The sequence below is a fragment of the Lichenostomus cassidix genome, chromosome 3 (assembly GCF_008360975.1).
Source record: "Lichenostomus cassidix isolate B80296 chromosome 3, HeHo_3.0, whole genome shotgun sequence".
Taxonomy (NCBI): domain Eukaryota; kingdom Metazoa; phylum Chordata; class Aves; order Passeriformes; family Meliphagidae; genus Lichenostomus; species Lichenostomus cassidix.
The window spans coordinates 14,728,249-14,755,495 of record NC_139483.1 but is presented as its reverse complement, the minus strand read 5'-3'; the positions used below and the strand labels follow the sequence as shown (position 1 = coordinate 14,755,495).

Here is a 27,247-nt window from a genome sequence, read left to right as displayed (position 1 = left end):
AAGGAGAGGTAGTATTTCAAAACAGTGGGAATCACCAAGATTAATGTAAAAATACTAATAACATACTCTAAGATATGAGAAAATATTTTAGACCCAATGCCATACAGAAAGGACTAGAGTGTATGAGAAGAAAAAAATTCTCCCAGTGTTTAAATTCTTGCTGCAAGGAAAAGACAGGATTTCTAAAGCCTTTCTAAATAAATAGGGCTGCTCCTCAAAAATACCTTGTTCTGTCATCATTTTCTTGTCTAAACTGAAACACCTGCAAGAATTCACATTCTGACTGAACATTTATCTCTAAAAGATAGAGCAGGAAGCACCAGCTCTATCTCTAAATCTACATTAAAGAGACCCACAAATGGCCTAACTTATCCTGGTGTAAAACATCAAGATACAACAGAGAATTAGGTTTAAATAATATTTCGTATTCACTTGCAGCTTGTTTTACAGCATGTGATAGTTTCGTGTTTTTATAATCTTGATGCAACCTCTCAGCATTGTATCTGACTTCTGAGCTATGGTTGGCTGCTTTCAGAAATTGCTCTCTTTCCTAAGCAGAGTATTATGATTTCATGTGGCAGATATGCATTGAGAGAACATGAACTCGCTAAGCTAAGAGAAAACCTAAATCCATGAGTACACAAAATTAATGCATGGTCAATATACTGTCAGATTTGAAGTATTTGGTTGGGGGTAATTTTTGCTCTTTCTGTTGACTTGTAGTATCACTGAGGGTGAATTTACAGAGATCTTTCTTCTGGTAATGTAAGAGTGGCATAACTTCCTGTCAAAAGCCAGCTTTGCTCAAATCAGGAAGTGATTTAAGGCAAACCTCCTCAGCTTCTATAAGGACATAATGAGTTCTGCTCTTCCTGTGGACTACCCAGTGTCAGTTCCTCTCTTTTGTGACTGCCACGGCTGTTAGATATCCTTTGCTTCCTACAGAGCACATCAACACCAAATACTTTCTAAAATGGTTTTAGCCTTTGATTGCCCGTTCCTTTTAGGAACTCCAAATTACTTCAGGAGCCCCACCTACTTATTTTTCTTAACACTTTGAGGTGTAAATCATTTGTGAGAGTAAAATCACTTAGGGGTCTGTTTGGTTGGTTTTTTATTGGTGCCAGAATCCAGGGGACTTTGTTTTCTGGGCACATACATATACACACTTCTACCTCCTTCAGGCTGCTTGTCTCTGGAGGGAAGAGGGGCAGTATTCTTTTATTCTGTCTACCTAGATAAATGTATAGCTGCTCTCCTCAGATCATCTTCCTTTGGTAGGAGTGAGGATATTTTCTCTGTCTATTTAATATTTTTATACGTGAAAAAAGTTTTTCTCCACCATTCAAGAACTGCTTTAATTGGGACGAGCTCTGAATTTCATCTCTTTAGCAGAATTTAATCCCATTTTTTCCAATCTGTGCAGGTTTTGGTTTCAGATCACTGCTTCATGGGAAGAAGGCTCTGATGCCATTATTGCTTTTGACAATGTCTCCCTTAGTCTGGACTGTTATTTAACAAGTAAGTTTTCCTTTTATCTGCAAGTGACTTGTCTTTTATTTGCCATGTAATTGAAATTTGGAAACTGTGGGGAAGGCGCCGGGTGTCATTATCTTCAAAAGACATGAAAGGTAAAGTTCTGTGTCAGAAATCACTGTGCTTAGGCAGAGGAGCCCGTTCAGGTGCACCCCTTACTGGTGGAGCCAAGCAGGGAATGGGTTCCCAGCTTGGCACAAGTGGGCAGTGAGACCTGGGGGGTGAGAGAGCAGCTTCCAGCTGAGGCAGAACCATCACCTATCCACCCAGGCTGCTGCAGAATCCAGTCTGTGATTATGGATTTCCACATGACCTGCTTTGCTGTGTGACACTTATCAAAATGAATGACAGTTGGATGCTGGCCAGGAAAAGACAAGCATCCTGATTGACACCAACTCTGCAATAACATTGGGCACAATACTCCAGTTAAATTAGAACAAGGTTATTTTATTTAGACTGACATGCATTTAAGTCTGAATCAGAAACTAGGATCTTCACACTCTACTGCTCTGGGGAAAAATTTGGATTCTGATCCCAGCTTTGTGATTGACTGGCCTCTAGAATGTGCCCAGTCTATACCTCTGATGCCAGATTTCACCACATGTAGATTTTTATTAAACATTCGTGTCTTACTCATCTTTCATAATCTCATGCATAGTGAATTGCTTAATTTGTAAATGTGTTCAGTGATCTGTCACTCTATACCTCAGACCAACAACTTACATGAGGGCTGGGGAATTGCTGCTCTGAACAAATTAAACTTCTGCCTTGGGCTGAGCAGCAGAACTTAAGTGTGTCCTTTCTTCTCGTAGGCTTGAAGCTGCGACCTCTGCAGCCCTGTTCAGACTGAAAACCTCTGAACCACTTCTGCAGTCAGAATGTTTCATCTGCTTTGTGCTATGTTAATTTGCATTGCCTGGGGCATGAGTCTCACCATTTATGCAGTAATACCTCTTGGTTTCTGAGCATAAGTACAATATACCTCAGGTTCCAGTATTAAAAGAGATCTTAAAATTAGGATGGAATTAAAGAAAATTCCTCGTACTTTTATTGGCTAAAAAGAAACTTTATAATAGTTCATAAAGGTTGCATTCTGTATTTATGTTTTCATTCACTTGCTGTTTTGCCTACTACTCATTCCTGTTTATTTTTCTTTTGTCTCAGTTCCATAACATTGATGGAAAGTAAATCTGCCCATTTCTTTTAATAATGGTATATCCTGTGACTGCAGGCTCTTATTCTCAGCACAGAAGTCTGCAGCCCTTATTTTAGCTTCAATTTTGGATTACATACTGACTCTGTCCCCCTCAGCCATAAACCAATCTGTGATTTCTTGTTTTCTAGTCAGTGGAGAGAAGACACCTCGAGGTACTACTCCAGACTCAAGCAATTTGCTCACCAGTAGAGGTGGCCAGAAGAAGTTTGGATGGGAACAAAAGCTCCTGGGAAATCTCCAGCTCAGCAGTGCCCCCTTTTCTGAGCCAGCAGGTAATTGTCGGGTCTGAGAAGCATCATCAGATAGGAGAGATTTCCAGCTAGCACAGATTTCAGTTAGATGTGGCTAAATGCAATTTTTTCCCCCAAAGCCTTTGTTTTGAGCTTTCCCCAAGTCACTTACAAAAAAACCAAAACAAGCTCTAGAAAGAAATTGCATTTAGCTGCTAACTGTAACTTGGATTTTTGACTGCAAGCTGGTGAGAGAACTAGAGGGGGCCTCTTCTTCAAGTAAAATGAGGTTTCAAACTGTAAGATAGGTCTCTTTGGTGTCATGGTCATGTAAAAATTGGCAGAAATCAAAGTGAAGTGACCAAATTGACTGAGGTCAGCATTTGTTAACCTGAACACCCAACTCTAGTTAATGTAGACTTTGTTTGAACTAACATAGTGTTGCTTTTTCAGTAATACATTCATTGTCCATTTGAAACATTACAGCATTGGAGTTTGTTTTAAAAATACAATTTTTATTTTGTTAGAAGTGTTGGTCTTCTATGTTCATGTTACTTTATTTCCCCTACTCCTCAGCTCCTCTTTCCAGCTTAACTGTAATGGTGTTGGCCAAATAGATGCAAGAGTTCCTTCCCTGCCTTTGTCCTTCCGTCACTGTCTCCAAGATGTTGCTCTCTGTCCTCTCCCAGGCTTTCCCACATACCCACAATATCGGTTTTGGGCTTTAAAAGTGCATTTTCATTTGAATCTGCTTCCTTCCTTCCTCCTTGCCAGCCTCTCTTCCTGAACTGGTTCAAGCAGCCACAACCTCCAACCCTCCAGCCCTGGGGCAGCAGGGCTGAGCACAGAAGTGAGGAGTTATCTACAGGAGAGACAAGGGCTTGTTACAACTGCAACCTTAAGCACTGTGTGCAGCTGTTTCTCCTCTCTTAGGGCCAGCTACTTCACCTGCCAATTTGAAATACCACCACTCTTAACTTTGAGAACAGGGCTGATATATGCCTCCTTTGCTCTGTCAGTAAGCCTAAGGATTTCTTCCTGCTGCCTCCTCTCCCACTTTTCTGCCTAAGAAAGAGTTCTTTGCATCTGCTCTATTCTAGGCTGTATTTCAATTTGCTACCTGCAGTGTCCTGTTGAGGTGTTAGCTCTGATGCTGACAGCAGTCTGGTCAGTGTGGCCAAAACCTCCACACAGCCTCCAAAGCTTCCCTGAAAACTGGATCCATGACCCTGCTCCATGCTGCCACAGCAGGGCTGCTGTGGCTGCCTGAGCTCTCTTGTGAAGCAAGCTCTGGCAGCAGAGGCTGAGGGGACAGCCTGCAGGGTAGGCTGAGTTGCCATCATGTGGAGTTGACTGATATTTTATGTCCTGGGCATCACGCAGCAAGAAAAATGCAGAATCACTGCCTGGAGCCTCAAGGGAGTGAGACAGAGGCAATGAGCCCATATGAGAGGATGCTGGGCTGGGTGAAGCTGCATTTCATCTGTAAAGGTTGTGTTTAGTTCTATTACAGATGTTGTGTGTGAGCTTGAGCTGTCACAAACGTATAATTTCCAAAAGTATCTTTTTATGTTCTCTTTGAAGATTCTTTGAAGTCCTTCCTTCAATATGTGTATCTCTGTTTCCTGCCTGTAAGTGGAGTTGTCTTTTAAGTGCTCTCAATATTGCCCTGGGGTCAGTGATCTTGTGGTAGGATCCATAGGAAGATGTAGATTATGGATTTCTGGCTGACTTTCTGTAGGTGGTGATGTAGTTTCCTAAGGCAGCTTAGGAAACATTTCCTTCCAGGGTACCTACTGTTTTAGTAACAGAAAAAACATCAGATTTTAGATGCAAAGTTAATGTAAAGTGTGCATGGGCTAGAAATCCTGTGGCTGTAAATTTCTTTGAGAATTTTGTTATTTCCTACTTCTCACTAGACCTGAGATCTTCTAGCTCTTCTGCTCCCTGCCCTATCTGAGGAATTAAATTTAAAGAAAGGCTTGGATGGTAGAAATAAAGGGAATCAGATTGCATGAGGGTAGAAGAGAAGGTCACTGAGGTACTTTGAGCAATTAAAATAATTTGTGATGATCTCGGGGTTAAAATCAAGACAATTTCAATCTAAACCAGCTTTGTCCATGGTCCTGTTCATATTCTGTCTAAAATTGTCTCTAGCCCTTGGGGCTTGAAATCACTCCTACAGCAATTTTCTCCCCTTGAGCCCTTAGAGTAGACAGAGCAGAAATGTGTGGCAGCTTCTTGCAATGAGAACTCATTGCATTTCTAATGGTCTCTGCAGCACCAAATCCCCTTTTTCTTTGTGTTGCTGAGCCCCTGCTTGCTGTCAGGAAACTGCAGATGCTTGTTTGGTCTCTGGGCTGTACGTTTTACCCAGCTTTAATCTTGTTTTTTTCTGCATCCTGTAATGCATTTAAGAAACCTCAGGCTGAGTCTGTCAAGGCCTTTCCTTTGATGGGCACATATTTACTGTTGTGTGAGTGAACCAACAGCACCAGCACCACCCTGAAGTCCCAAAGACTGCACTGACCAATATAAGCTCAGCTAAAAGTAATTACAGCTAATAGGATCTTTGACTTGTGTGATGGATCACATACTATAATATTTCCTTCTTAAGAAATCATATTAAAACAAAGAGCTGTGTTCCTGAAGCTGATGAGACAACAGGATAATAAAACAGCCTCCCTAACTCCCCAGGACAGCTCAGCCTTCACAGCAGGAGCTACAGTCTGAAAGACAGGTACCACGTTGTTTACACAATATTAAATCCAAAGCTCAATTGTTTTCAAGGGCATGGGCCCTCCATTTGCTCCTTTGTAACTGAGCACAACCTCTTATACACACCTGCTGCTTTTGCCTGTGCTTGGAAATCCGTTTTCAGCAAAAGTGATGGTCGGCACCACCAGCCTCCCTGTCCTCTCTGTTCTCAGGCCCTGTAGCTACTGAATTGCCACTGCTGGGCATGGCTCAGAGTGCTGCCAGGTCATGCACAGAGTTTTGGAGATTCAAAATGCAGAATGCAGCCAAGCTGGGAAAGATCCTAAAGCTTCCAGAAATCTGTTAACCACTGTTGTGTGTCACAGCTGGGATAATGAACACCCTGGGTAGAATAAGACCCGAAAAGTCTACAACTAATGTGGTGCTGTTACTCTCTCAAGTTTCTTGATGACCAGGACCAGCACAGAAAAAAATCCTGTGGTTTTCAAGTCACACAGTTACTTGCAGTGCAAGATGGCCATTAGATACGTGTTCACAGGGCAATGCAAATGCTTTCCTTTTCAGTTAACTATGTTCAGTTAACTGCGTTATCTGCTGAAATACCAGCTTCTTCCTGAAGGGTTGTAGGTGCAACTTGATTCTAGAAGCATCCTGGAAAAAAAGTTGGAACAAGGTCTGCATATGCCAGAAGACTGAAACAGCTTTAATGGAACCAGGATTTTCATTGAAATGGTTAAATCTGTACAAAAGGCTGGGTGCTGTTTATTCTGTTGTAAACCCAGGCTTACTTTGGCTTTGGTTTTAAATTGGTTAGGTATTAGTTTAAGTAAAACTGAAAGCTTCTCAAAACATACTATCATTCAACTACCAATTAAAAAGTCAATTTATATCAAACCAATGCAATTTCCTTTTATACACAAGGCTAGAATATGGGAAATTCAGGCATATAAAGATACAGTGAGCAATAATGAGGAACTCGAGGTAAACAAATTACTATCATGGAAACTGAAGGAGACAAAATGGGATTCTCAGTAGGCGAAAGGAGATAACAAGACACAGAGCAATCAAGCTTTAATTAAAGATTTCTGGTGCTTCTGAATAGGCTTTAAATACCATGAGGATAGCCTCTCTTTTGATGTTTCAGCTTCTCTTCTGTCCCACTAACAACTTATTTGTGTCAGGGCACACAGTACAAAAGCGGCATGTTGCGCAATGTGCAAAAATGTTAACCTTTTTTCCCCTCAAATCCTGCATTGTTTTGTCCCTTCTGCTATGCATAGCCACTAGCCATTGTGCAGCCCTGGGTTCTTGCATGGAAACTGCCATCATTTTCTCACCCAGACTGGGTTACGATTTTCCTCCAGTCTCTTCCCCACAGCATCTAGCAGTTGCATGCATTTTGTCTTTTCCATCAGGGAGAGTCATGTTTTGAGCACTTCCATGGCTGTTTCTTGGAAGAACTCTCAGTCACATTAGTTAATCAGATGAAGGAGCTGAAAGGAACAGCGGAGCAAGTATTAAGTAAAAGAAAATTACATTTGGTTGCTCTTTGTGTGCAATTATACTAACTGAACTGTTGGTATAATGCAATAAAGGTATCTGCAGAATTGTATTTTTATATTATGCATCAATTAACACAGTGAATAACAGCCCAGTGCCCTCCCCCAACAAAAGTAATGTTCTGAACAGTGATGGAAAATGTTCGGACACAACAGTGAGATCTCAGAATATGTAGGTATGAATTTCTTTATTGCACTGTTTACAGTTGCTTTCTCTGTAGGATTGAAAATAACAACGGTGCAACGCTGAAAATCAGCATGCAACCAGATACAGCCTAGCAAAGTTGAATTGGCATAATTGCTCTCTAGAGTTAATCATGCAGTTGAAATAAACAGGGCAATTCACAGGTTTCAAACCTAAATTTTAAAGCTGCTAACTCTTAAGAATAGCAGTTTAAATTATGCAGAAACTGCTTTAAATCTCAGAAAATGTTTTGAAATAATTTTTTCACCTCCACCCCACTTGGTCTTTGTTATCTAACATGTATTTCTACCATTCTTTGTAATTATGAACCAAAAAAATTTTAAAAAGTTAGTAGCATCTATAACTTACCACCTTTTATGGATGACTCTTTAAGTGAAACATAAAAGGGAAAATAAATTAGTTTTCTTCATGCTGCTTTGTTAGTGTCTGGTTTCAGAAAGCGGCAAGAAACAAGGTGTTCTTGTTGCTGTTCAAAGTCAGTAGTGCTCTTATCCTCTTACACTGACCACAGATAATTTCCTACAATGATGTCCTGATAGTGTTCCCTATATGTAGACACTTAAGAAAAATCTAGAGCATGAATCAAGCTTTTGAGTATTTCTTTGAAATGATACCCAGGATCAATCTGGCATACATTTGTCATCACTGCAGATGCTCTTGTTGAACTGAAAAACATGTCCAAACCTTCCTCTGCTGCCCTCATTTAGCCAGTAGAGACAGAAATAATGACTCCATAAAGAGTGGAAAATCCGACCTCTCTTAGTCTAGCCATACCTCTGTAACTGGTTCTCGTATTGCTGACAAGACTCACTAATTTCCATGATCATTTTATATCCCCTTAATATCATTTTGTAGATACACTTAACAGGTCAGGGACTGTGATTGTGAGCACAATCTAGTTCTGCCATTTACCATCATCTTTCAACCCCCTGCCCCATTAATCTCTGGCAAATTCAATCCTGGGAAGGGTAATAATCTCCAATTACTGCTCACAGAGCACTGTTAAATGACAGAACCCAAAGCAAAATTGAAATTCTTACCTCACTGAGCATGTTTCTTGTATATGCTTGTAGTATATTTTGCCTACAGGCTTCCAGCACAGACCAACCCTGGAATCACTGGTAATGCATAACTGAGATTGCTCATGCACTGAGTGAAATGTACAGCTCTCCACACAGCCCATGGTGCCAGTGGCAGCCAAATGTTAGTGAAGATTAAGGTGGGCAGTTTCCTGTAAGCCTCTGATTTCCCATATTGGCCAAATATTGCAAGGGAAACTTAAGGAAGCTTTTACAAATAGATGAAGCAAACATTCCCCTTGTTCATGGCATCAAGCTTAAATATATTTGCATGAGAAGAAGAGGCAAAATGAACTCTCTGAGGAAGAATTAATTGCCTTCAGAAGTTTAGCCACTGGGTTCTTATGCCCCCAAAGCATGAGACTTTATAGCCCTTATTAATGTGGTTTTATACTCTATTTGAATTAGGAATAGCCTTTTGGTCTGCATAGTGGTTGTGGCAGCAAGTTCCACAAACTGTCTACACATTGTTTTAAAGCGCTGATGCATTTCACTAGCATGTTACTCTAGGTTCCAAAATAAGCCAAATGCCATGGTTCTTGGTTGGCAATTTTCTCAAATCACTCAAGTTTTGGTTGGGAATGAGTTTAAACTAGGTTCAAACCAGCTCTATTTAACAAATGCCAGTTAATACATTTAGGCCCTTGAGGTATAGCCAAAATGCCTCTTTCTGTTTTGTGGCATGGAGTTTGTGTGCTGTACATGTGCCAATGAAATTGCTTTCTATGTTAGAAGTATAAATGTGCCTTAGGCTTTGCTCCACTGTTTTCTCTTCAGTGTTGCTAGTTGTTATTTACAGCAGTGCCTGCAGCAGCATTGCCTCAGGCTGCAAGTAGTATCAGAGCTTCAAACAGATTAGTCATTTTAAGTCTTGTGGGGTTTTGTTCATTTTGTTTTCCAAGAGCAGGACATCACTCCCCTTTTGCTGTGGCTGAAATCCAGCACCTTGATTGCTGTGCATTTCCTGTATCTAGACAAACTGTGTGAAACCTAGAATTTCTGCTGTGTAAAAGGATGAGTGACTGTGTGTGTAAATATATCAATCAGTAAATTCAATATGAAAAGAAATGTTATAAAAGGAAAAAAAAATTAATTGTTCTAATGGAGCCAAAATGTCAGTTTTTGCAAAATGTTGCTTCTGGGACTTTGCCAATGTGTTGGGGAGCTTGCCAGGGAGCCTGAGGGGGGCAAGTGAGTGGGTAGAAACAGGCAGAAACTTAATGTTTCCTCTGCCATGTTTCTTTTAAAAGGGGTGATTCTGCCAAATTGAATTGATATATAACTTATTCACTAAAATGTTATACCCCAATCGGAATCTCACTGTGATCTCCACTTTTTTTTTTTCCTCACCTCTAGCAGAAATTTCTATTTTTTAAACCCAGGTAGCATCTTGCAGCTACCAGTGGAAGAATATATAGGTACTCTACATTAAACTACCTGTTGTTTTTTTGTCATGGGAATGCTCAGCTGTTTCTGGAAACTGGGAAGCTCTAACTTGTTTGAAGCTGGGCAAACTTTCACAATCTGCTAGGTTTTTTGGGGAGGTTTAGCTTGGAGAGTCCTGCTGTTTTTCCCCTGGTCTAAGTGTGAGGTGCTGGCACCATTATCCTGCTGCACACTGCAGAAGGAAGGAGGGATGTGCTGTGCACTGCGTGACAGAACACAGTTATTCACAGATGGAAAAAATCTATGCTTCTCACCAAGCTGCTTAAGGATTTTCGATTTAGTGCTGTTGCTTTAGTCTTTGGAGATCAAAATAATGCTTCAAACTGAATTACTGTAAACTGCTGTGGCATGCAGCAACCCGTAGAAATGCTCTCTCTGAGCTTATAAGACATGCTGCAGTCATTTCTAGAATCAAGAGAAAATCAATACTTTGCAGGGAGTGAAATCTTACTTTTAAAAAAGAAGTGGTGGGTTATTAAGGCAGGCAGTACTCTGTTTTGCTCCTGGGTTTGTGGTTTCAGATGTTGGGTTGCTGTTATATCTGTACACTGAGGGTTGGCTTTGTGAAACATGAGAGAGGAGGAGGGGGAAGTGCAGGGATTTGAGTCTGTATCCAGAATTATAACTAAGACCCATCTGTCCTAATTATGTTGAAAAGAGGGGCAACTTCTTCCTGTGTCATATTATGTCCCATTCAATTCAGTGACAAAGCTGTTCCATGTTGGTCTGGCTTCCAGTATTTATAAACAGGAGGAGGGCTGTTTGCACATCAATGCAGCAATGACAAACGAGGAGATCGTGCAACACCTGGCTGTAGGTTTTACTAAAATCCCTGCTGGTTTAAATCAGGTGCATCTCCCCATGGGCTTCACTTGGGCCAGACTTCCTTCCTGGAATGTTTTTGGCAAAGGTCACTACCCAGCTCTGCTAGTTCTGAAACACATATTTTCCTGTTCTTGTCTACCATCTACCTGAATAAAGCAAGTAAATATTCTTGCTAGCACTGGCTGCAGCAGCTGCAGAGCCTAGGAGACTTTACAGACAATCTTGTATACACCACTGTGTTCTTTACAAGAGGACCTCTTTTGAAATCCAAGATAGCACCTCCTCTGTGCAGTCATCTCCAGGTTCCTTACATCATACTCCCTGGCATAACATATCTGTGGTTTTTTTATTCCCCATCTTCTCAAGCTCTTAAAAGCCAGATTCTGAGAACTTAGTGCAGACAGACGAATCTTAAATTACTAGCATTGTTTGCCCTTGCCCTGATATTGCATCTGCACTGGAAGTGAGCCCCTCTAGTCTACCCTAAAGGCCAAAAACATAAGAGATGTTCTGGTTGCTTCAGTTCAAAGGCTGAAGGCATAATGGTTGCAGCAGAAGGACATTCTCCTTCTGTTCCACAAGGGCTTTTGAGAAACCAGAGAGCCATTTCAAAGCATTTTGAAATAAGATGTAGTTCATTGATCCCCTGTCCCTGGAACCCAGTGGGAGCCAAGAGCAGCCAGTTTCAGGTCCAGCTGTGCTGCGTGTTACTGTTGGAATTGCCTAGAGATAAGTTTGCCAAGGTCAGGTAAGCAGATACCAAAGGAACAAGTTTTATTTCAAGGGACTAAATCAGAAATGTAAATTTTAACCGTAGCAGCAGTGTGCACATGCTGTGGTCTGTCTTAGGTTTTATCACTTCCAGTTTGCCATTTTGATTCTCTCATGTTTTGGGCTTATTGTCTCCTCGAAGGTCACCAGCATCTACCTTTGGGAACATGTTTGATATTTCACTGGAGACATCAAAATGGCTTCTTATTGTTCCACTTACCTGCCTGCTTTACTAAACATATGTTTCAGTGCAGGTGGCTAAGCCCACTGGGGTATTGCAATGTTAAATCATTGTGATAGCTGACAGAATGAGTCTCTCATCTTCCAGTTACTGTGAGATTTCACTTTAGTTTTGAGATGGGTTTTCCAAGGATAAACATGAGTAACTTCTGGTGCGAGACTGTTGATACCAGAGCTACTGAAGCGTTTTGCTTTAGTAACTTCTAGACTTTGCTTCCTTAGGTGCCTTTACCCCCTTCCCTGTTGTTTTGGGGGTTTGGAAGGGTTACATTGGAGGCAAAGGAGTAGAGGGGAATTTTTCCATTTGCTAGCTAATAATTTTAAGACTATTTCCACCCACTCCAGAGGGACTGGAGAAATAAGTGAAATAAGTATGTGAATGAAACAAGTAACAATGGCAAAATCTGTAGAGAACCCTTGCAGGGGAGTTTTGAGGAGGGGTGGTATAGATTTTTCAGTAAGAAGCGATTATTCTATCAGCAGTACTTAGATTGGGAAGTTTTCTTAAAGAGTGGTAGTTTTGCACAACACTGTATTACCACTGTTTTTCAGAAATACCAGTCACTTTATTTCTTAAAGTCCTGCCAAATTATTTTATCCATTTCATTCACTGAACTTGTTTTATAAGAAGGCATTTAGCTCAGCTTCAGAATTAGTTTGTGAAAAGGTAGTTAAGATTTTTTTCTGGTTAAGCTAATGTGTTTTCTTGTATTTCTGGAGGTTGAACCCCTCCAGTAGCAGAAATGGTAGAACTTCTAGCCTCTCTCATCCAGATATATGCAGACCATCATTTCTAGATGATACCAGCTTAAACAATAGCTCTGAATTCCGAGACGCAGATTAGGCTAATCATAGAACATCCTGAGTTGGAAGGAACCCACAAGGATCATTGAGTCCAATTCCTGGACATTAAGTCCAACTAATGCTCTACTATCTGAGCTAATTATCTGAGCTAATAATTATTAGCTGAAGGAGTCATACTCCTGCTGAAGGAGTCTGCATGTGTGGCATTGCTTCTATGGAAGCTGGTGGGAAAATGGTGCCCTTTGAGAAGGCTGTATGGAAGGCTGACTGGACCAACAAAATTTATAGAAAAAGCATTCTTTCAGTGTGTTTCAAATCTGTGTTTCATTAATGGCTGTAGAACTACCTAATGGAGTTTATTAGATTGTATATATCAGATTATTAATAAGTATGATTGAGAAATCATGCCATATTCACCAAAAATGCTTAGTCCACTTTTACCATCTTCATCTTTGTTTTGATTATATATTAAGTACTTCTTGATACACTAGAAAATAGGTTAAGGTGGGTTTTACAAAAGCATTGTGGTCTTGGGACTGCACTGCCCCTAAAATGAATCTTTAAGAAAAAGGATGTAATTTTCACTATCATGTATTCAAATTTTAAAAATTAGATTTTTTTGAGATAGAAATTAGCAAAGCTTCATTCTAGAAATCTATTTGTAAGGGCTAGTACTTCCAATTGATAAAAATAGCTGTAATAACGAGGCATTGATTTACACCCACAGATCTAGCCTAGAAAATGCAGAGCTGGATGCTTGTTTTACAGGCCTCAGTCAGGTGTTTTTCCTTCTGAAGCTTAATTTGAGTCTCCTGTGAGCAAATAGTTATTCAAAATGCAATTAATCTATTGTTATGTTTTAATCACTGTGATGATATTGTGTTTACAGGTTTTTTTATCTAATTAACAATTACTTTCCCATTTAAAATAAATTCAATAACCAAATGTCTCTAAAAACTGAAGGGGCTAGAATGTGCCAGCCTTAGATTATGAATGAGCCGTTAACAGCCCAGAGAGTGGAGCCTGAAAATGGGTGGCCTCTGTTGCATTTTTCTCCACTCTGTGCCTTTTTGAGCCTTAGAAAAAGTAAAACTGTGTTTATTATTTTCATAGCTTTCAGGACATGCTGGTAAAAAGCTATCAGTTACGGAGATACACAAATCTATGAGTTTTTTAAAGGAATTCTGTATTTGTTCTGCTTAAAACCTCAGGGCCAAATTCTGCTCTTGATCCGACAAGCAGAGCAGATAAAGAGCAGAGCAACTACCTGATCTTTGGAGGTTGGGGTCATGCTTTGCATATGTCCTCCTTTCAGATCACTGGTTATTCACAACCTGTGGTGCCAGTGGACCCTATGGCCCCACACAGAGCCAGTGCAATGATGCCTACAGGAACTCCAAGCTCAGAGTGGTGGTGGGAGCTGAAGGGATTCTCCAAGGCATTCAGATCTGGAGAGTACCAGCAACCAACACATACAGGTAAGGGAACTTTCTCTGACTGTTGTAATGTATCTGTGTTTGAAAATACCCAAGCTGCAGATACATGCTAGGTATTTTTGAAGCATTACGTTCAGAAGTTGGCCACATCTACTGGGTTTTTACTTCCCACTGAGCCTGTGATTTCCAGCCTCTCCAGTCACAGATTTGTTCCCTGGAAGATGCAACTTTTGTGGTGAAAGAGAAGAAACTTTCTGAGGCAGATCTTTGGCCTAAACTATTAGAGGTTGCAGGCTGGGACAATTCTATCAGTAGCTGAAAATGAAGAATTTTCACTTACCTAGACTAAGAGGAATACATTTCCCATATGTCATTTATTGAGCTCTGGGATCAGAATGAGTCTTTCCCACTCTTCACCTGGCATGGAAAGCACAATCATGTGTCAGCATTTCTTACAGGACAGCTTGCACCAACCTCTGCTCAGCATCTTCACTTTTTGGAATCTAGACACGGCAAGTTGAGCCTGTGAGCCTGGCTTACCACTGTAGAATTGATTTTGGAAGCCAGCCACATAAATGGTAGGCTCTGTGATACTGAGGGCTCTAACAGTTAAATCCCCCTGTGGAGTTATTTTCAAAGAGAGATGATCAGATACGGTTCAATGCTACTTAATCAGATTTTCACCAATCATTTTTTCTTTTTGCTCTTGCTGGGGAAAGAAGTACAATCGAAGAGTAGTTCACTGCATCTGAATGGTAACGTGAAGCTCTTACATGCATCACTTTGTAAGCAGAACTGTCAGTTTGAACCAGTGACTGTCTAGTGGTGGTTTTTTTTGTGCAGCATTTCATATTGAAACCAATGATAGTATCTTGGATTTCAATACAGAACATTCCATTGAAGGCTTTGAACAAATTTCAGTTAAAATTGCTTAGTCCCATCTTCTCTTTTTTTCCTTTATATTGAAAAAGAAAGTTAATGTTGAGGCTAGATGTCAGTCTCTAACAGAGGTCTAGTGCAAAGCAGTTTTGAGAAACTGGCAAGGCTAGGCACAAGTTCTGCCTGAGTGCCTATTACTACAAGGATTGATGGTAATGCAAAATGCATTAATGATATTTTACCCAGCCATCAACAAGGAGTTGCCTGAGGTGAATAGAATTTTTCAGAACCAGCATCCAGTAAATATGGTTATAAAGTACAGCCCAAAAAAGAACAGGCAAAACAGCCTAAAAGCTTACAGCACTGCCACTTCTTTAATATCAGAGTCCAAGAAGAGCCAGAATTCCTGTGCAACTGCAGGCTGATTTTTTGCTGCACAATACAAACCCTGGGCCCTGCAGGGATGACCTGTCTATTTAAGTCCTATAAATTACCTAACAGACTTTTAGGTTCTCTACAGATAATAGATGTATAATGTCGTGCATAACATATATATAAATGGATGACATTCACTTCTGCACCTCTTAAGGCTATAGTAGAAAATTCACAGCCTGGGGAAAGCAGGAGGCAATTGTAGGCTTAAATTAACTTGATGTCTTCCTGATTCTGGTCTGCTTGAGGGGCAGCAGAGTCCACCAGCATAGCATAGCCCTAGGAAAATGTCAAGTTGCAATATCAATTCCAGGGCCTCCCAGAGTCTGGACTCACTGCCTGTGTTTAGCTCTGCCCTGCAGTCCTGCTGCAGTGTGGGTCCTGTAAGTTCTCCTGATGGGCATTGCTGAAACACCTGAGCCAGAGAGAAAACCCTCCTGCTGGCCTCTCAAGAAAGCTGGTGTTATGCCAGATCAGTGTGTTTTACACTCTGTAATGTACACTCCTGATAATTGCACAAGAAGGATATTGATTTTGTGAACACGAGGCAGGATATGCGTTATTAAAATAGACAGCTCAATTTTTCACAAAACTCTGCCAGCACAAACCAACCACACCCAGAAAACCCCACCATCTGTGAAGGTCTGAGTAGGCTGCCACACACTGTAGTGCCCACATTTGAAAACTGGAGTTTTACATGCTCTGGTTTGCTCCTATGGGACTTCACATTGTATAACAATGAAGTTAAACATTATAAAAAGTATTTTTTGTTCCAGATTTCCTTCTAAGTGTTCAGAAGGTCTGGTCATCTAGGTCTATGACCAAGTATGAGAGAAGTGAAGTGTAATCAACTACACATCCATTATCCAACTTCTTCTCATTTTTAAAGGAAGAGGTTTTGGTCTATTTTGCTGAGTGCCCTATTTGTTGTCACTTCTACTGTCCTCTCTTTTTTTTCTATGGTCCTTTCATGTAGGGTGGCACAAAACCACAGCCCAGTAGAGTGCAAAAAAGTGTAATTCCGAATCAGCCAGCCTAGGTACCACATCTTATCATACTCTCCAGACTAGCTCCAGTGTTTCCCATAACCTGGATGTTATGGTGCATATTTTTCTCCAGCCCTGCACAGCCTGGTTTGCACTTTGGACATCCTGATCCTTCCTGAAGGTGTGGGCTTCTTTTTCAGATCCTACAAGTGTCATGGTAAAAGAAAAGAAGGAAGACAGTGGAAGGTACTCTGTGTTCTTGCTCTGCGTGGACCAAACCTTTCTTCAGAGCCAATATAATAAAAAGGATTCCTCCTGTAAAAGAAAGTTGTTCCTAATGAAAGGCATCCAGTTAAAGTTTGAAGTCAAGACAACTGTTTAAGTAGTGACACCCATTTTGAATAGGGAATGACTGTCACCTGAATCTACTGGGTTTTATTTGTCTGCAGTCTTTGAATGAGGCCAGACTGGGTTTCCTGAACTTTCTGACATCATTGCTTGTATGCAAAATCTGTTCTTACATGGAAAAGTATGGCCCCTACTGGCAGCCAATTAGCCCTGCCAGCTTGCTGTGCCTGGTAGTGCACCTCATTAGCCATTGCAAAATTCTACAGCAAATCATCTCAGTCTTCAGATTCATGCAGCATCTGTTCAGGGTGGCCCAGTGCTGTGTCCATCACTTTTTCTGCTGGCTCTGGTACAGCCTAACTGAGGACTGATTGCTTTGGTTATCAGCAGTGGCATGAACATAATCATATCATATTGCCAGGATCTAATATGCTTTATGAGCCCTGTTTGCAGGCAGGACTATGCTGGGCAAGGAGCAGTCAGGTGCTGGAGGAAAGGAGGTGTTAAAGCAGAGCAACCATGCTGTGCCTGGTAGGAAGCCGAGAGCGATTTTTGAGTTCTCAGTCCTGCAGTCCCTGGTTACGTGCTCCAGGTAGAATTTTGCTCTTATGGAAATAGAGGGAAAGCTACTAATGTCAGTGGAGAATTACCTGCTTATTTCAGGTCTAAACTGAGTTGCTGTACCGTCATTCACTTGCTCAGAAAGTTGAGTAACTCAGTGTTTTGTTGCAGCAGACATGTTTGTTTTATCATGATCTTTAAAAAGTGCTTTGAAATCCTTTGCTAAAATCTGCTTTAAGTATGTCTACTGTTAGAAAGGGAGAGGGAGGAGCTGAGCTACACAGTGTTACAGCCAAATTTTTGGGAACATCAACAACAATAAGTACCTCTGAATCTTGACTGCTTGAAATAAAAGTCCCAGAGCCTTAACTGAGAATGCAGCAGCCTGTATGTAACCTGCCCACTTCTGGCTGGAGACAGGGAGATGTTGCTGGTCACCATGAGTTTGGCCAGGGAATTTTTGCCTTCCGTGTTTACTGCAGGTAGTGTCATCTCTGTCTACTCTTCGTTCTGTATTCCTCTGGTCCTGGGAATAAGAGAGCTGTTTTCCATCTGGTCCATGCAACCAGGACCAGTTATGCTGTCTGCTTTCTCAAATCTCCCTCTGTCAATCTCATGCTTAATGTTCTCTTTAGCCATATGTCCTGTTTTTACCAGTTCTCCTGCTTCTGTTCTTTCTCTTCCTTGCTGCACACTTCTCAAGGATGTGCCTTCTGGGAAACAAGATGTGTTTCATATATTAAAGCTGGAAACCATAGGGACTTGCTTACTCTGTTCTCAGCAGTGTTTGCCCAAGAATCAATGTGAAAGACTCAGTTTTATAGCTGCCCAAGCTCACAGATTCAAACAGAGCAGAAAACCAATCTTCAAGCTTTGGGCTTAGATTTATTTATAATGTCAGGTCTTCAGGGCACAGCTCTGTGACACTGTGTTCAGATGTGCAAAAAGCTCAGCGCCCAGAAGTGGTTTGTGCTGCCTTCCCCCTGTCTGTGACAACTCAGGTACCAGCATCTTGTTTTCTTTTTTTTTGCAGCATCTCAGGCTATGGAGCTGCTGGTGGGAAAGGAGGGAAGAACACCATGGTGCGATCCCACGGTGTGTCTGTGCTGGGAATTTTTGACCTCCAGAAGGATGACACACTGTATATCTTGGTGGGACAGCAAGGAGAAGATGCTTGTCCTAGTGTAAGTGATTGCCTTTCTGTTTTGCCCTCATCCTTTCTACCAATCCATGGAGTTTTGTCTTTTCACACAGAAAAATGTTGTCCTCAAGGGGTTTGGGGTTATAGGAGTGAAGGAATAGTTTTACTGGGAGAGTATGAGAAGATGAAGCACCATGTCCCTCTGCTTACTTCAACATTTGGGCCCTGTTGATAATACACAACAGCTTCCTGACTGATCTGCATATCTCAGAGCACCTGTGGGGGGCTTTGGAGACAAAAGACACCTCTGCCTTCCTTTCCTCTGGAGATCAGTCTGCAAGGTTGACATAGCAGGGTTTTGCCCTTGCTCCACCATTAAGCCCAGCCCTGCCATTATCATATACTCTGCACCTCTGGAAACACCCACATCACAGGGCCTGCTTGGTTGTGCTGCATATGGGAGTAGGAAAGACAAATTAATTGTTGCTGGGTCAGTCCTGATTTTTGTGTTACTAACCAACCCTTGCTGCAAATGTCTTGACAGAAAGATAGGCATTATTTGCGTGTACAATGGTTTATTAATTGGTTAGTATTCTTTGGAGGAAGATGGGGGAATAAGACACTCTTATGGAACAAACTAAGCATTATCTGATGGAATTTCACTTACAGGTTTGAGCTGGACATTAAAATGATGTGCATTGCTCAGCTGTTAATGGCTGGCATTCAAAAAATGAAAGCTTAGCAGTCTGTTAGAGCAGAGAAAGGTTGAAGGATATAGACAAGTAAGAGGGCTTCTCAAGGCTGGCTGCTGAAGTAAATAATGTTAAAACTAGAATTAAACATATCTACAAACAAACCATTAATATAAAGCCTTTTTGAAAAGAGAAATGGCCTAACTCAAATGTCTATCCAATGTCTTTAACTAGGACATTCCAGCTGAGTGTAATGTATGGGCTCATTAAATTGCAGGCCACTGTAATCTTAGTGAGAATTTATTGAGTGCTAATGTAATTCTTTCATTGAGGCAAAGAGATTGCATTGACTTGTAGAGGGGACTTTTACTAGATTGGATTGTAATCAGTTATGTCTTTGCCATGAAGGATTATTTTTTTTGTAATCTAGTGGTTCCTTTGGGTCATTGACTTTGTCATTTTATTAATCATTCCCACCCAACTCCAAATCAATTAAAGAGAGGGGGAAAATAGGGAAAGGAGGACTGTTTAGTACTTCAAGCAAGTCTGCATACACAAAATAGATGCCACTCGTTCTCTGGCACAACTTCGGACATATTTTGTTGTCAGAACAATAATTTGTATTTTGAGTATGCTTTTATCAGGTTCTTCTTCCAAAAGAAAACACATACATGAAAGTACAAGGAAGCAGAAGGTCAATCCTACTATAACAAATGTTTGTGCATTTTTCCCTAAAAATGTTGCTGATTTAGTAAGTTCAGTGTGCAATGTATGTGCAATATAACAAAATAGTGTTACTGAGACAAAACCTGTAAAGTAAAATAAGCTAAAAGCAAAGCTTGCAACTTGAAAATGCTCACAGCAGGGTCCTGCTTGTCATGTACTTTAGTGTTCCAATTTTAAACCAAAATGATAATTAGGTCATAGTCCTGAAGTATGTATAAATGATGGTTTAATGTTGTGATTGAAATCAGTTAGTGAATTCAGGGATTTGCCTAACACTGGAAGTTCATTATGTTTGATGTTAATTGATGGAAGGGAAAAAAATGCTAACTCAGAAATATGGAGGGTTTTTAGTGAGGGATTTTCATTAACATCAGGTAAAGATTGCAATCAAAGGTGGGATTGCTGCTCTTTTGGTAGGCTTTGAACTAGCTGGCACTGGTAATTACAGTAAAATTGCTACTAAGATCAACTGAGATGCATGTTGGCTGTTTGGCCCTAACCACCAGGGGACTGGAAATGAGGTAAAGAAACTTGGGTTCTCTCTATGTCTCTGCCATTTGTTGTGTGACATGGGACAAGGCACATCATTGCCAAGCTACTCCCTTCCACCACTTGAGAAATACAGACTGTTAATGCTGGGAAATATTTGCAGCAACTTCTGCTATATTTTGTACATTAAAAATTTATGGAGCTGTTTTACATAATAATAGGTGTCAGCACTGAGCTTGTTTCAAAAGAATTCAATTAAAAATGGCAACAGATTCTTCTGATGAAGGTTGAGGCAAAAAGCCAGATTCTTCTGGAAGAACATTCACTTGCTTCTGCTCGTGTAGTTTCACTGGAGAACGATTTCTTCCTTTGGGAAGGTGAAGGGCTCATGAGGACTCTGAGTGTACAAGGGCACAGAGGTTTCTTACCTGAATTCAGACCTGATCTTCTGTTTGCAGACTAATGATGTTATCCAGAAAGTCTGCATTGGAGAGAACAACGTGATCGAAGAAGAGATTCGTGTGAACAGAAGTGTCAATGAATGGGCAGGAGGAGGTGGAGGCGGGGGTGGTGCCACTTACATATTTAAGGTATGGACACACAGTGCATGTGCACCTTCAGCATGGACACATTCTGCCACCTGCCTCTGAAAAATCCTTTATACACCTCATGGACAGGGTCCACAAAGTGAGATCCAGGCATCCTTAAATTCCGCTTGAGACATGTAGGGATCTGAGCTGGGCCTTCATACCTCTTCAAAGTGCTGTGCAATATGGCCACAATTGCTTCAGTATCTTGGAGTATTCTTTGCAAACGTAATGGGTTCAATTGGGCTTTTTTTTTTTCTCCCCAATAAGAACTGAGATGCTGAAGCATAATTCTGCAGCATAGGGCAAATTCTGCAGGACATTATTCAACTCTATCATTGTAAAATATGAGACTTGAGCTATACATTTGGTCTGGCAAAAAAAGTTGAGGATAGCCTGTATGTTTTCTGTTGGCAATCCCATAGCTACAGATCACTGATGTTTCCTGTCCTGTGCTAGCTAAGATAGTACTCATTCCAAACACTGGTGTCAGGCAGTTCTTTACCAGTGGAGACACTGTGTTGCACTGTACAGACCAGTGCTCCTTAGCTTTTCATTTGATAAGAGTCATCACATGGGACATTATAGATTTTCTAAGAGCCATCACCATGGCAGATACAACTCACAGAGCTGCTGACACTGCTGTTTCCTGTTGCAGGACTTGGTAGGACTAGTGCTATTCATTTATTTTCTGGGTGTGGGTGCATAAATAATGCAATGGTAATGTGCAGTGCTGAGCAGCACTAGATACCTGCTTGGGCCAGCATGCAGTAATAATGATGTGTCTGAACTTCCATTTGCATGTCTGACTCAGTTTGAACATTGCCTTTATTTCTGAATTTGTTAAGATGGAGAACGGAGAACCGATCCCCTTGATAATTGCAGCAGGGGGTGGTGGCAGGGCCTACAGGGCCAAAACGGACACTTTCCATCCAGAAAGACTGGAGAATGATTCCTCTATTCCAGGGTTGAATGGAAATTCAGGAGCTGCAGGTAAGGAAAGTTTATTCCTTTTAAGAAAACATTGAATATGTAGTAGCCCCAGACTCCTCCTCACAAGAAGAGGAGGCAAAACTCATGAAAACACAGTTCAGGGGGGACATAGAATTTTAACAGATGCAAATATAAGGTACCCACAGTGCTGGATCCTTGATGTAAATAAGGGTATCAGAGATGGTATAGCCATAGCAATGGCAACACTCTCCCAAAATAATGTAGTACCTCTCATAAACAAAGTTGTTTGAGCTTTGATGTAAGAGTTTGCAGTGCCAGTGTAGCCATCCTGCTCCCTGCACTGTTTCGTGCTGTGTGGACATACAGTTTCCCTGGTTATGCAGAAAAAGCATAATTGTACTCTGGCTAGAAGTCTCTGTGAAGAGACCTTGGACTCAGCGACTGAAGTGAGTCACTGGTGAGTATGCTGGTTGAAGAGTGGGGCTGGGATGTGTTTTCACACCCCTGTCACTAAATTCCTTTTGTTCTACTTTAGAATGAACATTGTTTTTTTCAAAAGTATTTTTGGCAAAGAGAAGGAGAAGGCTCTGTAAACCAGAAATAAGTGGTTGGAGAGTAGGTAGGGATGTCTTTTTACATTTTCCATAGAAAATACTTGCCCTTGTATGCTAGGTAAAAAGAAGTGCAGATGATGGCTTGCAGCCGACGTATTTTGAACGGGTGCTTGTCCTGCAGATCTCTGCAGTGTTTTTTACACAAAAAGTAACCCCTAGCCTTGCCTTTTCTCTTCTCTCAACTGCAGGTGGTGGAGGTGGCTGGAATGATAACACTTCCTTCCTGTGGTCAGGAAAATCCTTGCTGGAAGGTGCTACTGGAGGAAGATCCTGCCCCCAGGCCATGAAGAAGTGGGGGTGGGAGACAAGAGGGGGTTTCGGAGGGGGTGGAGGGGGGTGCTCCTCAGGTGGAGGAGGCGGAGGATATATAGGTAAAGTGGCTTCGTGTTCAAGGTGTCCCTTCCCCTCCTTTAGTGCTAATGATCAGCGAAATGCTGATGATAATTCTCCTGTAGCTAGCATATTTGATTGTTATGTACTAGTATGTCTGTGTGTTGCCTTTTTAGCACGAGAGTAACTTATGGCATTTAGTCTTTGAGCAAAGAGCCAGATGTCAGTCCTTCAGCTGCAGCCCTGGCTTTGTGCTCTGCAAAATGTGACATTAAGATCCTGCTGCAACTCCTGAGCCTTTCACGTTGGGGTGACAGTGCTGGAGAAGGAGCAGCCATAGCTGTGTGCTCCCATTGCCAGCACCTGTGTTTGGAGGACTTTGGTCCTGGAGACTGGCAGCCAGGCTTTATGCCGGGGAAAAAAGATGCAGCTTCTTCTCTGCCCTGCTGCAGGTGGGCCTTGGTCTTGCTCAGGTGGTCTCTGGGGGCAGAGGCTCAGGCTGCCAGCCAGGACCCCTCTTAATATGACTTCAGTTAACAAGGAGCTAATTTCATGTGCCCCTGTGTCTCAGGGCAGCTGTCAGATGGCATTATGTTGATTACAACTGGTGTGGGCCAGATTCTAGATCTCTACTAACCCACAGTCTCCTGGGCCACAGTTTCTGCAGCCATCTGCACTGTGGTGGACTCTTTAACCCCTGGTTCTCCACAGCTTAAATTAAATATATAGTAGACTAGAAATCTTGAGAAGAAGTAATGAGTTTAAATGATTAAGTGCATGTTTTGTACCAATGTTACTGTGTAATGCTTCTTTTTCCAACAGAATGACTCACATTATGCTTTTTATTTCACTGAAGACAATTAAAGGGAAAAAGCTATTTTGGGGTGGAGTGGGAGAATCTTTGCATGCTTGGAGTACAAAATATATGGCCTGTACTGTGGTTTTAATTTTTGTTTTGTTATTGCCCATACTTTGCTTCTGGTATGTTCTATATGCTCAAGCACAATGAGCAGCTTATCAATTCCTTCAGTCCCCACTCCTGGTGGACCACCCTGCTTTCAGGGTGAAAAAGAAAAGGAAGCATATCAGGTCATTCACTCCCTCTGCTGACACAGTACATACCTTGATCAGCAAGGCTACTAACTTAGCCCTTGAGTTCTGGTACTTTCCAGTCTCTTGGCTATGTAAATTTTAAGAAGGGCTTCTATGTTTCACAGCATCCAAGTGGTTAAAGATGAAGTTTGTGCCTTAGTTTGCAGCAGTCTACCTAAACAGAGCTAATAGATTGATTGTCACAAGCTTCTGTTATTAAATTGAGGTTCTAAAGTCCAGTGGTTCATGCCATAACTTGCTAAATATTCCCTATATATTAAATGTTTTAATGTTTCTCTTTTCTCATTTGGATGCCTCCCTAAATATGCTGAATTCATGCATGTTGCCATGTTTATCTGTTGTATTTTGTTGCCAGTGAGCCTCAGTCTGTTAAGGTAACTTCTGGTTTGACATAGGTGGCAATGCTGCAGTGGACAATGACCCAGAGATGGATGGGGAGGATGGTGTGTCCTTTATTAATCCAATTGGTACTTTATACACTCCAGCACTTAAAGGTATTCATATTGGTCAGAAGTCTTCTCGTGGGCTTATTTCCTTTTAAAAATAGTAGGACATTTTACAACCCTTTGGGTACAGCTCAGTGTCATGAACATGAGGAGGCAGAAGGATAGTGTCTGAAGTACAGTGGAGAATAGACAGAAGCAGCAGGAAAAAAAAAGGGAGAGAGAACATCAAGGCTATTAGGAAACACTCCCAACAGTACAGTCTACCAGCTTACAGAATAATTTTGGACAAGGAAAGTGATAACAGAACCTCACAGCTCAGATACTTTAGGAAAGAAACAGACAAAACACCTGACTATTCACTAACAAGCAAGTTCCTTAGAGCATCCCTTGGCAAAACATACAGGTGCTGCCCAGAAGTGCATGGGAGTGATAAATACTGCCACTCCAACCTGTGTTTTCCCAGAAGTCAGTGTCTTTAATGTGTTTGCAATGTGTTCAGAAAACAACAAAAAAATGTACTTGTTAAAAAAAAAGTTTGCTTTCGAATAGCCAGAAGTATTTTCAAATACAGATTCACTCTGGCTTTGAAGATTCAGCCAGAAAGTTTTGAAAACATTGCATTATTTGAAGTTGGAGGGCATAAAGGCCAGGAAAGAAAAGGGTGAGCCAAGGGAATTTTAAGAATGGTCTTTACAGTCATTAATTCAGCTTCTTCATCCACTCCCTAGTGACAGAGGGGCACGGAGAGGTGGACATTAGGCTGCACCTGAACTGCAGTCACTGTGAGATGGACGAGTGCCATGTTGATCCTGAGACTCAAAAAGTCATTTGCTTTTGTGAGCCAGGCACAGAGCTGGCTGAGGATGGTGTGTCTTGCATAGGTAAGTAGGTGTGTGGGGTACTGCTAGCATGTGGAACAGAAAATGCACAGCCAAAGGCTATGGTTTGGACTGTGAGACATCCTGAAAGAGCAATCCAATCTTTCTTAAACCTGGCTTCAGTTGAATGTTACCTTCTTTCCTGCTGGTATATGCTGCAGGGTTGTTTTGCCAGAGTACAGTCACATCAGTGCTGAGGACTGGGAATTGAGCAGCCGTGCTACTTTGCTCTACACTATATGTTTGGCATACTGGGCAGATCTGAGCAGGGTCAGATTTTGTGCCTGCTGGTGCTCACAGTCTGCTCTGAAATCCTGGAAGTTTGTTCACTGATGAAATTTTTCAGCTCAACTTAAATCCCAGCCAAGTTCTCTAAAGAACAGAAAAAAAGTGAAAGGTGAAAGAAAATATGATTCCTATGGATTTAGACATTTAAGGTAAAAGTTCAAAAACTGTAAGAAATTCTGTCCAAGATTTCTCTGAGAAAAACTAAAGGTAATGCCTGCACTTGCCTTTCTGGCAAAACCGGGTGCTCAGAGCTCAATTACTAGGTTTGCTTCATATCCTTGTGCAGCACTTAGAGCAGGTCACCCCAGGGGTTTGGGATCCTGCTTTCAGCTTTGTCACTAGCATGGGAAAATTGTTGTGTTTTTACCACTCCTGCCTGTAAGATGAGTAAAAAGCATGGTCATTTTGTCAAGGTGAAGTAAACCTTAATAGCATGATCCCACATGAGGATGCAGCTCCACTACTCTGTTACCAGGTTTTTCTGCCTCGATTACATGCATTTAGGAGATGATATATTGCAGTCCTCTTCCTGCTTTTGCTGTGATTTGGCATTGATAGCAGCACTTTAACCCTGACAATGTAATATTCTTTCCACCTCCCCAACCTCTTGCCCCTGTGTTTTAAGGTCTTGTTTTCATACCCAAGGAGTTCACATGTTAATTCATTGATAGTGAACCATCTGTTTTAATGGCTTGATATTAATTGAGGGAAGTGAAACAATGAGGTATGAGAAGTCATAGATCCTGACAACTGATCATGCCAGAGGTTGCTCCTACACTATAGGAGCAGCAGATGAGTAAACGGAAGGTGGAAGGAAGAGCAGAAAAAAATTTGACTGCAAAAAAAGAGGCTCCTGGAAGCTCACTTCAAATATGTAATTCCTTCTTCTCCTTTCTGTTACAGCTGAACCAGCAGTTCGTCTCCCTTTCTCCTTGGTCTTGTCTGTAGTGACTTCAGCTTTGGTGGCTGCTTTAATTTTGGCTTTTTCGGGAATCATGATAGGTGAGTGTTTCTTTGCAAAAGATATTTTCATATGAGGGCTGGATCTGAGCCAGGGATAATTGGGCCCTCAGAGGCAAAAGGATTCAGGTTTTCAGCTACTGCTGTGTTTAATGACACCTTCCCACACACAACTTCAGTTTTCTGTGGTTGTTTCTAACCACAATGACCAATTCGAGGAGGCTTCAGTAACTGACTGCATCTGGAAAGAGACTTTATTGTTTGTATTGTACTGTGAAGCTGCCAGAACACAGCTGCTTCTGGTTTTGTGAGATGTGGTGCTGTTTAATGCCAAAAAGCTTCTTTATTTGTGTGCCTATATACAGATTTCACCTCTTAATGTATGACATTTAAGCTTAAACTGTAACATAGGTTTTCCTTTCACAAACTGCTACTTAGTAGGATGTGGATATTCTTGGCATTTTTTATTTTAAATTCTGAAAAGAATTTGTCACCTTTTCATGTTCTTATTTAATCAATTGCTCACCTGCATTCGGTGCAAGCAGAATACATTTGAGTCAATGAAAAGCAGTCAGGGATTCAAACCACGGCTTTGCCACTTTTCTTTGTCCACACTGTGTAGGTCTGGGGGAGGAGAGGGATGTGCCTAAAGCAGGAAATTAGATTTGCACAGCTGTTTCAGTTTTAAAAATCTCAGGAGTTATCAGTTGGACACACATGGTTCTACATCTATGATTTCTGTCCTGACAGTACCTTTT

The 27,247-nt window shown here is 41.3% G+C and overlaps 1 protein-coding gene across 1 annotated transcript in view; it reads left to right on the top strand.

Moving 5' to 3' along the window:
• Nucleotides 1-27,247, top strand: part of ALK (ALK receptor tyrosine kinase) — a 307,378-nt gene that overhangs the window by 257,760 nt on the left and 22,371 nt on the right. Inside the window, exons 10-19 of the mRNA XM_085054627.1 lie at nt 1,427-1,521; nt 2,881-3,024; nt 13,945-14,107; nt 18,305-18,455; nt 20,778-20,909; nt 21,755-21,899; nt 22,663-22,845; nt 24,313-24,411; nt 25,092-25,244; nt 26,433-26,531. Of these exons, the coding sequence (XP_084910753.1) occupies nt 1,427-1,521; nt 2,881-3,024; nt 13,945-14,107; nt 18,305-18,455; nt 20,778-20,909; nt 21,755-21,899; nt 22,663-22,845; nt 24,313-24,411; nt 25,092-25,244; nt 26,433-26,531 (1,364 nt within the window). The remainder of the gene's footprint in view (nt 1-1,426; nt 1,522-2,880; nt 3,025-13,944; nt 14,108-18,304; nt 18,456-20,777; nt 20,910-21,754; nt 21,900-22,662; nt 22,846-24,312; nt 24,412-25,091; nt 25,245-26,432; nt 26,532-27,247) is intronic.